The sequence below is a fragment of the Sander vitreus genome, chromosome 11 (assembly GCF_031162955.1).
Source record: "Sander vitreus isolate 19-12246 chromosome 11, sanVit1, whole genome shotgun sequence".
In the NCBI taxonomy this organism is placed as follows: domain Eukaryota; kingdom Metazoa; phylum Chordata; class Actinopteri; order Perciformes; family Percidae; genus Sander; species Sander vitreus.
In genome coordinates this window covers 15,204,899-15,219,956 of record NC_135865.1, presented here as the reverse complement: position 1 = coordinate 15,219,956, position 15,058 = coordinate 15,204,899, and the positions used below count along the sequence as shown (strand labels likewise).

General features: G+C 41.0%; 1 protein-coding gene across 1 annotated transcript; it reads right to left on the bottom strand.

Annotated features, from left to right (window-relative positions):
- Positions 1-690: 690 nt before the first annotated feature.
- Positions 691-14,039, bottom strand: xirp2b (xin actin binding repeat containing 2b). Its single transcript, XM_078262794.1, has 8 exons — positions 13,914-14,039; positions 13,167-13,256; positions 12,827-12,884; positions 12,642-12,730; positions 5,710-12,168; positions 2,739-5,670; positions 2,074-2,207; positions 691-1,981 (listed from the first exon to the last, which is right to left on the bottom strand). Exons 1-7 carry the CDS (start codon positions 14,037-14,039, stop codon positions 2,113-2,115), a joined length of 9,849 nt encoding a protein of 3,282 aa, XP_078118920.1. The 3' UTR covers positions 691-1,981; positions 2,074-2,112.
- Positions 14,040-15,058: the final 1,019 nt, after the last annotated feature.

Sequence of the window (15,058 nt, the reverse complement as noted above, 5' to 3'; positions counted from 1 at the left end):
TCATGTTTAATATATTTGGTCACACATTATGTCACAAAACAAATACAGTTAGGTGAACTAGTCAGTAAACTGTATGCTAAACTTGTGCACATTGAGGAGCAGTAAGAGGGTGAGTAACCAAATTTGGTCATTAGCTTATTTTTAGAACTGGCTGTAAAATTCAATTAGAGTATGTGCTCTATACTCTGCTGCTGTATCACACTACATGTGTCCAAGCTGTCCCTCATCTGCCTTTTTTTAAATGCTCAATTTCAGAAATGGTTTTCTAGTCTGCTGTAGGCACACCTGTGGTTTGAGTTGCAAAATCCCCTACAGGGTGGGGACAGCTTCTAAAGGAGATTATGCTGACAGTGTGAGAGGGATCTGCTGACCTGCTTCTGTCTCCTTGTATAGGCTGCTTCAACCAGACACACCTGACAAGCTCTGTGATAGTACTTTCTCTTTGGGTTTGATTTGGATGGCAGAATTACAGACTTTCAAAGACACATGAAACCAATAAATTCAATATTTTATTGCCCTTAGATCAGCAATAAAGTAAGTAAACCAGTCTGCGAGATGACAGAATCAGGAATTTTCTTGTACAAAGCAAGGTATAACCATCTAATCTAAAAAATATAATTCGTCATTGCAAAATATCTGTCAAAATAGGATACAAATGTCCAAAACAAACAGGATTATCACCAATTCACTTGTTTATATTATATACTTTCAATATTATAAATAAAATAATTCCAAGATGCTTTTAGTAGTCTGCACACCAGGTGCTAAAAAAGGCAAATGCAAAAATGTTGAAATGTTGAAAGATAAAAGACCTGACAGAATAATACAACAGAGTCCACAGTATGAAACTATTTCCATGAACCGGCATGCTAGCAAAAGAATAAATTGAATTGTACAATAAACCAAAAGAAAGTGAGCCGAATTATATTGGAAAACTTTTTTTAGTGTGCTTCTTTCATGAGCAGTGGGAATTGTAAGGTTTAGACATACACCTGATTTTAAGAGTGACTAAACCTCTGAGTTATTTCCAGAAATCTAGATTGAAACCAAAATCAATATTCATATTCGATCCAGACCTTCATTTTGTCATGATGCTGTTTTTAGCTATATCTTGTCTAACGAGGCAAATGAGGCAAATGACAATTGTTATAGCAGTTAAAACTAATTCGATTTGATCCTGTTTTACAAATACTGAATTTGATCACAAATGTCAAGAAAAATAAAGATAAAATACAGTGAATGAAAAAAATTCAGTTCAAGGCCCACTTCTTCATGCCTACATCCACTTTCCACACTTTCTCATCATCAATCTCTGTAGTACTTACTATTCCAGTTACAACATGCTTTTCCATTCACATTCCCATTTACAAGTATGCTATATACAGTTTCTTTTCATATCACTTTTCATGTTCCTTTTTAAATCACTTGACTGCATATATCTTCCAACCAAACACTTCCTAAATTGTACCAACAGGACAGTTCTTTCAGAGCATCTTATTGTACCATTCATTCTTTTGTTCATCTTCTTTGGGTTTATTTGACTGAACTGTGTAGTTGAGTGGTTTTATTCTAAAGGACACTTCTGGGAACAGCCTTTCTGTGTTGTTGTTTGGGTGACTTGGGGGAGTTGTCAGGAGGGGGCCACTGCGGTTTAGTTAGCTGAATATCATCTTCTATTTGAAAGGCTTTCTTCGGGGAATCGGCCTGTGGCGGCCAAACTACAGATATTTTGTTGCAGTGTGGTTTGCATTCATTGCACATTTTTATCATTGCGTTTTCACTGCTGTGTGTTTTGTCTACGGAACTTAGGCTGCTCATGGAATATCGCCATTCAAGTTTCGCATCTGAGGGGATAGGTCCACCACTTCCTGTGGGAGGTTTCTCCCCAAGTCCATTATCGTAGTTCCCGTTGGACTTGAGGAGTTGTTTGTAATGGTGTAGACAGTAGAAGTGTCCATGGAGAGAGACATAATTTCCGAGGCTACAAGAGAAAAAAACATCCTTTCATTAGAATAAAATAGGTGTTTAATTGTGCCCATGGTGACCATTTATTTAAATGAATGCCATATTTACCTTAATTTATTTTTGCAGTGCTCACAGCAGAAACAGGATTTATGGTACTTTTTTTTGTCCACTATCAGAGCATCCATCGGATAAGCTCTCCTCCGACATACTGTGCAGATCTCCGCCTTTGGAACTCGAACCTGCTTGAAAGAGATAAAATGCAAATTATTTGATTATGTCTACGTTCGTCACATGGGAAGAGCATTTCCTTTGGGTTGCCTCACAATGCAACAACTATGGCTTTCTTTGTTTCTTTATGTTATTATGGTAAATATTGTTAGTACAAAGCAGTAAAATAGATTACATTTGTATTTAAAATGTACCTGATATGGTTCATTCATTTGTTTGAATAAAAAAAATGCAGTGGTCTATCTTTCCTTAGGATTTTATTCTATTCAATCATCGACACACATGCGTGCACAGATATCCATGCGTCTCTCAACAGCACTTTGGCATTGTTTGTGAGTACTACAAATAAGCTGTCATCCAGTTAAGTGCAAGCCCTCAACCAATTACCAACTATTTTTATTTTACAGAAAAGCCTTCACAATTCATACAATGCTGTTATTAGAAATGCTGATTTTGTAACACACCACAAACACATTCAAAGAAATCCCATCCAAACATAGTCAATGCCATTAGTTGCTGTTGCTTCATGCTGTACAGGTATTTACCAGATGAGACAATCTTTGTCTGATGTGACACAACTTGTGATGTTGTCTCCTCAGAAATAGTGTAGCCAAGACTCTTGAAAACGGATTCACTTTCTGTCCACGTTTTGTGGAAATTACTCAGCAACTTGTCTGTAGCTTCGTCTTCGTAGGTTTCTGTTTGCTTCATTGCTGCAGCTTGTTTTTTTACTGCATCAGCGTAGGAAAAAGGAGCCCGTTGGGTTGACACACTCTCAGAGTGTGCAGTGACAGCTGTCCTTGTTCCAGTGACCTTGTTACCAAACTCATCAACATTTGAGAAATGTTCTGTGATTGATTTGGTTTCAGAGAAGGCTGATGGTTCTGCTGGCACAGTTTCTACCTCAGTTTTCTGAGGAGGGAGGGGGGTGCTCTGCCGTGAGCCTCTCTTTGTCTCTGGAGGACTTTCCCGCTTTGAAGTGTCAGCTGTTGTTTCACTCAGGCTTGACACAGTCTCCTCTCGATCTTTTTTCAACTCTCTCAATGAGGAACTTTCCTCACCCAGTTCAAAAACATTTTTAATATCCTGGATGTCAAAAGTTGGCATTTCCTGTTCCAGGATGTCTTCTTTCTCTTTGTCATCATCTGTGCTTTCAGTGTCATTGTGAAGCCACTCTGTGAGTGGGATAAGCTCTTTTCTGGAAAAGAAATTATCTTCTGGTGATTCAAATTTGTTTACAAGACCATACAAGTCTGCCCTGGGAAGCTCATCCTTTTCTTTGTTCTTATTTTCTGCCTCACAGTCTTCCATGTCTGTGCCCAATCGTTCAGGGATAGCAATGGGTTCCTTTCGCACATAGGTCTTGTTAATTTCAGCCTTTTGAGCCTCTTCAAAAAACTCTCTCTTTTCTTTGAAGGATGGCTCTGAAGTATCTGAAGAGTCAATAAGATCTGGGTCACTTGGCATTTGGCACTCAATACTATTTTGTATTTCATTTGCATACAAACTCTCTGAAATATTAGCTTGATCTTCTTCTACATATGCAGAATTAACATCAGCTTGCTGTGCCTCCCCAGACTTTTTGGGCTTTTCTGTTGCGATCGATGTCCCTGAAGCCTCCACATGTTGGGACTCGATTTTGATTCGCCGATGGAATGACGCAGGTGATTCCACAATCTCAGATTTCCTCTCTGAGATTTGTTGGGGAAGCAGGGGTGGTGGCGTGACGCCACGTGAGAGCTTCGCTGTCGTGTCTTTGAGTCGAGCCAAATTTTCTGCTCTGTCAAAAGTCGGCGAGGGTGTGATTCTTGTGAGGCATGATATCGGGGTGTCACACCTGCGTGGCGGAGGTGTGGGAGGTGTGGGTGGCCTATGCAGCAGGGTAGGCGACGGAGTTACTCTCTGGGGTGAGTCGGTTCTTCGTGTGGATTCGATGGTGATGAACGTTGGCGAGGGAGAACGCATCCTCAGTATCGGCGAGGGAGCCCGAAGGTCAACGGACTTGCTCAGACTCACTTCTTCTTTCCGTCTTTCATGGGAGGTCTTCTTTGTTTGGTTCTCAATTTTGGCAGAACCAATACTGATCTTGGATATTCTTGGTGTTGCCCCACCAGAAACAGATTTCTCAGAAACTGGCTCACACTCATGCTTTTCCATTGTCTCATTGTCTTCTAGATGCATTAGTTTAGCCTCTGCAAGTTTCCTCACACCTGAAAGAATTTCTTCACTTTTTTGAGCATCACTTTCCACCACAGATCCCTCCATTTCACACTTACTTTCCGGACTCAAGAGCCAATCTGGAATGGTTTTGAGCACTGATTTAGAATCAGTATTTTCTGAAACTCTTTGTATATCTGTGATATGAGAGATTAACACTTGGACCTCTTGCCTCTGAGATTCTTCTGTTCTCTCTGCTGTGGACTTTACCCGTTCATTGTGCTCTGACTCGCCTGTCACTATAATTGGGACATTCTTACTTTCTCCTGATGGTTCCTCTGCGCTCTGCTTAATAACTGTCACTCCTTTCTTCTTTTGAGATCCCTTCACTTGCTTTTGAACTGCCTTTTGTTGCTGGGTATTCTGATCGTTTTTGCTTTCTGTGGTAATGATTTCTCTCTTGACTTGAAGCTCTTCTTTTATACTTTTATGAATTTGGGAAACTGCAATTGTTTCCTGAGTTTGGTGGGATTTTTCAGACGTTGCTGTCTTGGTTTCTATAACACATGTTTGTGATTCTGTGGACATCTTTTTACCTTGACCTGACTGTGCACCCCCTTTAGACTTTTTGGACTTCTTTTTCTTCTTTGCTGGAGCCGGAGTTTCTGGTTGGCTGTCAGTCATGCTAACAGTAACAGCAGGCGTGGATTCAGCAGCAGGAGAGGAAGTAACTTTCTTAATCCCCTGCTTTAGCTCTGTCTTAACTTCTTTAGGTTCACTGATCACTTTCACCTCAGTAGCTTCCTTCACTTCCACCTTGACATCTTGTGAAACACTCTGTTTCTCACTCTCAGTGGTTGATTTTGTCTCTACTTGTCTTTCTTGCTTATTGTTCTTTTTCAACTTTTGGTTTGGTTTGCTTGCTTTACCATTTGCAGAGGTGGCATCCTTTTCTGTTTGCATGGGCTCTTTAGAAACTTTCTCTTGGTTCTTGGTAGGTGAATGATCAGTTTTCTTCTTGTTATCACGCTGTGGTGATTTGGACTTTCCATTTTTGTCTTTTTTCTCAGATTTACTTGATTTTACATTTTCCTCTGTATGAATATTCTCAGAATGCATTTCCTCTTCGTTTTTATCTTCAAACTTGTTGGCGCTCTTTGTTTTCTGATTTTTGGAATCCTTTCTATCAGCCATCATATTTTCAGTTTTTGTGACATCAGTGATTGAGGTCTGGACTTTGTCAACAATGACAGATTGAGCAGAAACTGTTTTCTGTGTCGTCGTATGCATCTGTTGTCTAACAGCTGAGACAGATGAGGTCTTCTGAATGGAGACAGCCTTAGAAATCTCATTAGAGACACTTTGCTGTTTGGCAGACAATGCAACTGTTGAATTTGTGAGGATTTTCTCATGGCAAGTGCTGACATTGCTCTGGGTGGTATTTGCAACTACAACATGCTTGGATAAATCACAGGATTGGGAGTCTGAATGAACACACACTGCAGACTTTTCAGCTCTCTCCAGTGTGATTTCTGATGTGTTGTTATTTGACTGCTCTATATCGCTGGAGAGCATTTCAAGAGCAGCAGTAACTGAGTCATGTATGTAAGTGGGTGTTGGAGTGGTTGGGGGGGTGTTTTCCTCCACCAGCTTCCTGTACTTTCCTTCTGCTTTTATTAATGGAGTGTTAAATTTACTAATTTTCCCTCTGATAGGCGGAGGAGAGGGTGGAGGGGTGAATTTCACAGGAGAGATGCAAACTTTCTTTAGTGGCTGTGGTGACTCAGGTGGAGGAGGGATTTCACATGAAACAGTTTTTGATGTATGTTTTGTTTTCGATTGGTTTCGGTTAATTTCTACCACTTTCTCCGATTTAACCTCCACCTGTTGTGTTTTACTGAATTCCACTTTAGGCTCCAGCTTCTGGACCTGGTGTAAAACAGGAGCTTTCACTTTTTTTACCGTCATCTTTTTTGCTTTTGCTGGTGAAGTATGAAGTGTCTGTGCTGGCATGCTCTCCAGTTCTTGTTGAGATGGAGGAGGTGGGAGGAAGTCCTGCTCACTGGTGAGTGGTGGTGGTGGAGGAGGAAGGTGATCGATGTCAGAATCAACAGAGGGAGGAGGAGGAGGAGGAGGAAGGTCAGTGTCTTCCACTGGTGGAGGTGGAGGTGGGAGAGGCAGATCAGGCTCCGGTGTTTGTGAGTTTATGATGTAATCACCAGTCTTTACTTTAGTTTGGTCTAGTTTTTTCATTCCCTTTCCCTTCGACTTTAGATTACGAAACTCTGTCTTTAATGTTTTGATGCCGTGGTTTTGGGTAATCGTTCTATGCTCCACCACAGTTGTTGATTGCTGAGCAGACTGCTGCACAGAACTTGACATTGTTCTAACAATATCAGTTTCGTTAGAGATGGAGTGATTTTCTTTTGATGTCTCAACTGAATTAGCAGTTTTTATCTTTTGTATGTTCCTCTGTGCATCAGCATTTAGGTTTTTAACTGGAGGGCTCTGCTTGACTCGAACTCTTCTGAATGATCCAAGTCTGACTTTGGGAGCTTCACGCTGTGCTGTTTCTAACAGCGATTTAATAGTGCCTTTAACATCGCCCTTTATCACTTCTTCTTTTCCCAGTTGGGATTGCTCCTGCATCTCATATAATGACTTAATTGACATCTTCACATCACCCTTTACGTCACGCTCGAGGCTTGGGCTCCTTTCCATCCTCGGTGAAGGCGGAGTCTCCATTAAGAGCTGGATCGTTCCTTTGACGTCTCCCTGAACATCTATTCCCTGTTGACATGTCCTCCTCTCACTGGAGGCATCGTGCAGACTTTGCATTGCTGTGCGAATATCGCCCCTCACAATTTCTTCCTTTTCAACTTCCTTCACCACTTGCTTTGCCAGCTCCAGAGATTTCAGTGTGGCCCTCACATCTCCAGAAACTAAATCCTCGACAACAGCTTCAACTCTGGATGTCGATGATTTCTCAAGAGATCTCAGAGCCCCTTTGATATTTCCAGGTATGATATCTGGCTTCTCCACCTCTTTGTACCACTTTTGAGCCCTCTCGAGACACTGCAGGGTTTTTGGTATGTTGCCTTTCACAACCTCCTCTTTCTCTACAACAACTGTCTGATTCGCTGATTCAGACAATGAATTTAAAACAGCTCTTAAATCGCCTTTGACTATCTCCTCCTTTTGGACTCTTTCCAATGGGAGGGTTGACTCTGACATGAAAACCTTCACCGTGTTGTGAACATCACCGGGGATAACATCCTCCACAGTACGCTCAATTTGCATTTGTTTACGACCAAGGATAAGTTTAGTGTTCTTGATGTCACCTCCAACGATCTTCTCTTTTTCTACTCTGTCCGGTAGAGTCTCATCAGGTCCTACGTGGAGCTCTTTAAGATAGTCGAGAGCCCCAGATTCAATGCATGTGGAGTAAAAGTTGACATTCCCTTTTTCAGCCTCATCTACCTTTATCTTCACTGCCTGATCTGTCTTGTCTGAGCTGGACAGACTTTGAAGAGCACTCTTAATATCCCCTCTTACAATGTCCTCTTTTTCAACATTAACATTCTCTTGTTTATTGAGAAGGGAATATAATGTCATCTGCACGTCTCCTTTCTCATCCTCCTGGATGAGTATTCCATGTTTGGCTGAACCACTCTCATGGAAAAGGTTGTTTATAGCTTCCTGAATGTCACCTCGTAATATTTCCTCCCTTTCGATACTGCTGCCTTTCTCTTGGTTGAAAAGTTGATGCACCGTAGAACTGATATTACCCTTCTCTTCTGAATCTATGACTATCTGCTGCTCCTGTCTTTCCTGTCTGTTCAGCAGATTCATCATAATAGTCTGCAGATCTCCCCTGATGACATCCTCTCGCTGAATTTCCGGAGCCTGCTTATTCATTAGCTGGTATTTTGCCATCCTAACATCGCCTATTTCATCAGCTTCAATGAGTATTCCCTGTGACTTCACCATTTTCTGACTATAAAGTTCTTCAAGAGTTCCCTTGACACTCTTACCCAGGATTTCAGTCTTCTCCATTTTTGTCTCGTTAAAGTCGTCAAATGGTGTCGTTTCAAAGAGCCACGTTGTTGTCTTTACATCCGCTTTGGAAATCTCCTCTTGTGATGTGATGGTTGTACCTTCGTCCTCATTTACCTCTTTAATGTGGTCAAGAGGATTTTTCTCAAAGAGCCAGACTGAATGTTTGACATCTCCCTTTTCAACCTCCTCCTTTTTAACTGTTTCAATCAGATTTTCAGAGCTCATGCTTCTTATTTTGTCAATGGACTGGGTTTCAAATCTCCATTTCGCAGACCTGACGTCACCTTTTTGTATTTCACTCACATTAACCGTTCTAACAGATTCCTGTGACAGTGCATCAGACTCAAAACGATCTTTGTTCATCCTAACATTGCCTCCCTGAATATCATCCACAGTTTTTATGAAAGCCTTCTTCTCTTCAGCAATCCTGTCGAGAGGTTGTGTCTCAAATTTCCACTTGGCAGACGTGACATCTCCTTTTTGCACATCCTGTTGTGTGACAGATTTAATGATATAAACCTCATCTGTGTCCTTGATGGTGTCAAGGGGCTTGGTTTCAAACTTCCACCGGGTTCCGACAACATCTCCTCGTGTTACTTCCTCGCTTGTGACAGTGGTGACCTCGTGGTAAATGCCCTCTTTGTCCTGAATGGCGTAAAGGGGCTGGTTTTCAAACATCATGGTGTAATTTCTCACATCGCCCTTTTCATCTTTATCACGGACAATTTTTCGCATTTTCATCAGCTCTTTGTCTGTCTCCTGAATTTCATCTAAGGAGTAGGTCTCAAAAATGAAACGTCCTTTATCTACATCTCCTCCTTGTACATCATTCACTGTGCGGCTGTTAATAAATTCCTCTTGGCTATCGTGGATTGTATCTATGGATTGGTTTTCAAAGAGCCATTTGCAGTTCACCACGTTTCCTTTTTGTATGTCTTCAGTCTGAACTCTCTTGAGCTTTTGCATTACCTCCTCAGATGTAGAAGTCATGATATCGGACGTTTGGTTTTCAAAAATGTATTTCATCCCTGACACGTCCCCAGACGCAACGTCTATCTCGGTGACACGCTTAAAAGAGCCCGTCTCCTCCCCAGTGAGGTTTTCCAGTTTCTCTGTCTCAAAGAGAAAACAAGCCGTTCTTACATCCTTTCCTCTAATGTCCTCTTGATTGACAGTGCATGTTTTTAAAATGGTCTCTGTCTCATTGTGGATACAATCGAGTGCTTGTGTCTCAAAAAGCCATGTGCAGGTTTTGACGTCTCCCTTATGCATTTCTTCAGGTTCATTTTCACCCTTTAACTTTGCTCTTTCATACAGGATGTCCATTGGTTTTGTCTCAAATAGCCACTTGCAGGTTTTGACATCACCCTTCATGAAATCAAGATTACTTCTTGTCCCCACAACCTCTTCATCTTCAATATTGCTGAAGTACTTAATAGCATCAAGAGGCTGTGTTTCAAACAACCACTTTGCAGTTTTAACATCACCAGACTCTATTTCTTCTTTGGATATGCCCTTGATAATTTGGTATTTATTAATACTTTCATCAAACTGGTCAATTGGTCTTGTTTCAAACATCCACTTGCATGTTGTTACATCTCCTTTCACAACCTCTTCCCGCCGCACTGTTTTCACCTCATGGAAGTGCCCTGAGCTGTCTTGCATGGCATACAGCGAAGTAGACTCAAACAGGTTTTTATTTGATTTCACAGAACCAGATGGTACACCCTCTATGAGAATCTTTTGAGATTCATCCTTACAGTTTAAATCTGTGCTCTCAAAGATTTGCTTGTAGTTTGAGACATCAACTCTATCAATTTCTTCCAGGTTGATCGTTCGGATGACGTCCTTTCTTTCCTGCTGAATATGCTCCAGTGGTTGGCTTTCAAATCGCCATTTCTGATGTCTAACATCACCCCTCTCCTCATTAAGTGCTTCTGATTTTTTCAGTTTGCCCACCTCTGCAAGCTCATTCAACTCCTCAGTTGGAAATGTTTCAAAATAATTTCTGGCTGATTTTACATTACCTGCAATAATATCCTCTTTTGTCAGGGGCTGAGTATTTGAATCATCTTTTAACGTATCCATTGGCTGAGTCTCAAATACCCAGCAGTTCTTGAGAACATCTGCCTTGCAGCTTGTGCCATCCTCCTGTGTGAGGTCGTCCTCAACATTTACAGTGCGGGTAACCTTTTTCTTCCCCTCTCTTATATGCTCTAGAGGTTGACTCTCAAAGCGCCACTTTTGGTGTCTCACATCGCCTTTCACTTCTTCATTTACTTTAGCCTTTTGAAGTTTTCCGACCTCAGGGCCAGTTTTCCTCTCCACTTGTGGGCTGCTTTCAAAAAAGTGCCTCGCAGATCTAACATTGCCCCCGATAATTTCTTCAATAGACTGGGATCTTGAATTGGAGTCATCCTTCAGAGAATCCATTGGCTGGGTTTCAAACACTAAGCAGTGCTTGCGCACATCAGCTCCACTAATCTCTTTCTTCTCCATTTTTGAGCTTTCCCACTCATTGAGAGAATCTAATGTCTTTATCTCAAACAACCACCTGCCCCAGTCTCCCTTATTGCTGTCCTCCATGGAAAGACTACACACAAGTTTTAAAGATGTAGATTCGCTGTTTGTCATGTCCAGGGGTTGGGTATCAAATAGCCAACGTGAAGCAATGGAGTTCTCCAATTCACTTTCAATTTTACGCACAGACTTAATCTCCAGCATTTGGCTTGATTGTCCCATAATGATGCATTTAAACTGAGTGTCAAAGGTGCTCGTAACAGTTTTCACCTCTCCATTAATTTCTTCTAACACTGACCTCAGACTCAAGAGGTGGCTCTCATCAATGGTCTCAGTGTGGCCAAGGCTTTCCATGTACTTATTGTCAATCATGTAAATAGTAGCATTTCCATCCTCCTCTGTAAAGGCAATCTCTTTTGTTAAATCCTCCTCCTGATGCATTTTATTTAGGGTGCCCATTGTTTGGGTTTCAAACAACCACGCTGCAGCGCGGACATCTCCTTTGTCAAATTTGTTGAATTTGTTTTTATATTCTGTCGAGTTGATATTATGTAAACTCAGCTCATCCATTGGCTTGGTCTCAAACATCCAAGCTGTACGTCTCACATCTTTTCCAAGAATCATTTCCTGTTCAGTTATTTTGTTGTTGTCATCGTCCTCATCAGGAGTCTCATCTTTAATGGTGTCCAGTGGCTTATTTTCAAACTTCCATCGCATAGCCTGCACCTCCCCAGGAAGAATCTCTTCCCATTCCATGTATTCTTCATCGTTGATATCATCAGGACTATCACCATCATTCTCATACATGTACTCTTGGTTTTCTAACTGGTTGTTCTCAGTTTCATTGTAATCGCTGTAGTATTCCTTCTCTATATTCTTACGAACCTCAGGATGAATGTGCTTGCAAAGACGTTTCAGCTCATGCATACTCCTCTGATTGAAGTAAGCCTCTTTGCTGAGCAAGTATTTGGAGGGGTTTGCCGGTTCCGGAGGCCCAGGTGAGTAATGGCATGCTGAAATATTTTCACTGTCTGATGGCATTTCTAGTAAATTTGGAGGCGGGGGTGGAAAATAGTCTGAATCCTCAGGTGGTGGGGGCGGAAAGTCCTCATAATCCATCACTTCAGCCGATATGTTTTCTGCAGCCTCAGTGGCGGATGCTCCATACACCTCTCTAGTCATGGTGTTGCTTTGTGTCACATTTGAGGACCACTTAGATCGATTGATATCACGTCCAATCTTTTTAAGGAACAAAAATGATATTTACAGGGTGAATAACTATAAATCCATCACATTACCCCATAACAGAGGTATATGTGCATTATATTTCACCTTATTGTAACACTTGCAGATAAAGTGTAAAAATGACATCATAAAACATTAATAATCTAACACAGCAGAACACAGAATCCAAGGTTAATGGTATTGTGTGAATATAACCATTGGAACCTGTGATTCCAATTATTTTTGACTGACTTTTAACAGCTAACAAAGAAGGTGCTCGTGGAGTGTTTGCTGTATTTAACCACACTTGTTACTGTTACCACCAGTAACCACATGTGCTGCCAAATCAACCCAGACTTAAATCTTAAGGATTGCAATTTGAATTAATATACTATATTTATTATCTTAAAATTAACTTACCCTACATTTTATATGCTGTCCCTTCATATTTGCAATTTGCCTAACTCAAGTGAAATGGAAATGCGTACCTTAAATGGTTTCTGTGGAGCAGCCTCTTCTATTGTTTTTTCAAAGCGATCCCTCAGTTCTTTTGTTGTGTACCTGGGAAACTCCTCTTCTGAAAGTCAGCACAGTAAAAAGTAGAAAGGCAGGCCTTTGTTAGGCAGTGACAGTGTATATGACAGAGAAAAATAAATATCCAACATCTTCCTACCTGTTTCATTTTGATGGTTTTCGTAACTAGATGCCAAGGTATTGTCGCTGTACGTCACCTACATTTTTAAATGAGAAATGGAAAAAGATACTGATGATTAAAAAACTGAAATACAGAAATTCAACCAATCATTTACCTATGAATTCTACACATTTTTTCAATTCAAAAGAATGTTTCTATCTCAGCCTAAAATGTCAGAGACTACCAAACACACACACCTATTACACAAATGTGATTGCTAGCAATCAGTTACAGTTTTTACCCAACAAGGCAATCAAAGTATTTAGCTCATTAGCAAAGCCTTCTCTCAGGAACACAGGGACAGAAAATCGTTCACTACCATTGTTTCTTGGTTGAAATTTAGCTGCTGACTGCCTGGGACGACCTGCCTGCTGCTGCTTGACACTGTCACCTCAGAGTTGGACATTTCCTGTGAGGATGAGGACAGTGGTTGTCAAACACAGTGGAAAACGTGTGCCTACCACACAAACACACAAATGACTCTCTCAGTCTGGCTTCACCACATTGCCCTTCTTGCCATAGATTTGAGTTTACTCCACTCCAATTTACTCCACCAACCAAAGCTTAATAGTACACAACTGAACACCATGCAGAGAAGATGCTAGACCAGATTGCTCACTGCAGTTTGAAATGACTAATCACAGATGGAGGCAAGATGACACAGAATGTGTCAAGCTGTTCACTCACACTGTACCATAGCAAAATAAGAAATAAGATTCCTTTCTACTGCGTTGTAAAGTTTCTATCGACCAAATGGAGCTAAAATATAAAAAGCACCCTGAAGGTTTTCAGGAAAGTTGTTAGAAATGTCAAGTAATGTCTGTCTCCTAAACTCACACACTTTGCTACACACTTTAGTATTGGTGCAATAAGATGTAATAAGTATTATAATAATATTCAGCCTAAATTTACATATTTTACTTGCAAAGCTCTCAATGCAGTCACGCAACTCTAAAGCTAAATGGAAACATGCCCAGGTAAGAAGAAGTGTTACCGTCATTCGACCACATCATCTCTTTCATGCTCTCAGCCTCATGAATGAATATACTGTGTTCTACATGTGTACCTGCACACTTCTGTGATGAAAATGGAACTGGGTTACATTGTGTGATGTTGCAGTTTCCTGGGTCTCAAATTGTTTCCTTACACTGGCAAGTCCCCCAGGCAGGGAGCAGACCTCCGACTCCTCCATGACCTAATGAAGCAGGAAATATCATTAGCTGCCTCCACTTCGACAAGACCTGAAATCAAAAGTGGTGGAGCTAATGCCATGTGCATCTGGCTCTCTCACATATTCAAACTCATATAATATGCTGTTCAAGTAATAGTTCCAAATTTACATAAGGAATTGTGAGAGTTTTTTCAAAGTAAAGCAACAATATTTTCTGCAACCTTTTTCAATATTCTGCCCTATGAGGGGATTCTTATGTTCCCCTCTATTTATATTTTCCCCAGCTGCAAAACTGTCATCACCTCCAATAATCCTGCATGACAACACCAACAATAATGGTGACCAGCTGCTGTGAAATCATGGATGCTCCGCAGTAGCTAAAGAATACACTATACAGCATACAACAGGAAAGCAAGCAAACCATTATAATTGACCAAAGAAAGTTTGCTTTTAATTGCACAAATGCTCTTTAATGCAGGCAGCTCTGGCAGGTACTGTAGCTACATGTTGTAATAGAAACAATACATGTCCATGCACAAACTAAAGTACCCCGCTGGGGATGGTGTTTTCTGCTTGCTTGGAGACAGCTGGCTGGTACACGGCCTCACAGTCGGTCAGTGGGATGACCTCTGAGTCCACAGAGTGAATCCGGTTCCTCTGGTTTATATATCTCTTTCAGGAAGTCCTGTTCTGGTTCAACCTGCGCTGCCAGCAGCTATGGCATAAATACCCAATAAAGTGTTCAATAACATGCTTCTCTTGTGTGTGATTAGGTATAATTCAGTTACTTAGAAGTAGCACACCATACTTAGTGATTTAACATGTTCAATTAAAGCATTGCTGAGGGTTAGATCCTAATACATCCTCATACCTAAACAACAGAATAGTGCCAATGACTCCCAAAATGACATACAGTACATCACCGTTATATTTACTGCAGCACTGTGAATGTGACCGTAACACGTGACCGCAGTGGCACTTTTAATCATGTGACCATTCTATTTAACGTAACAGTAGAAGTTTTAAACACATAGTTAACA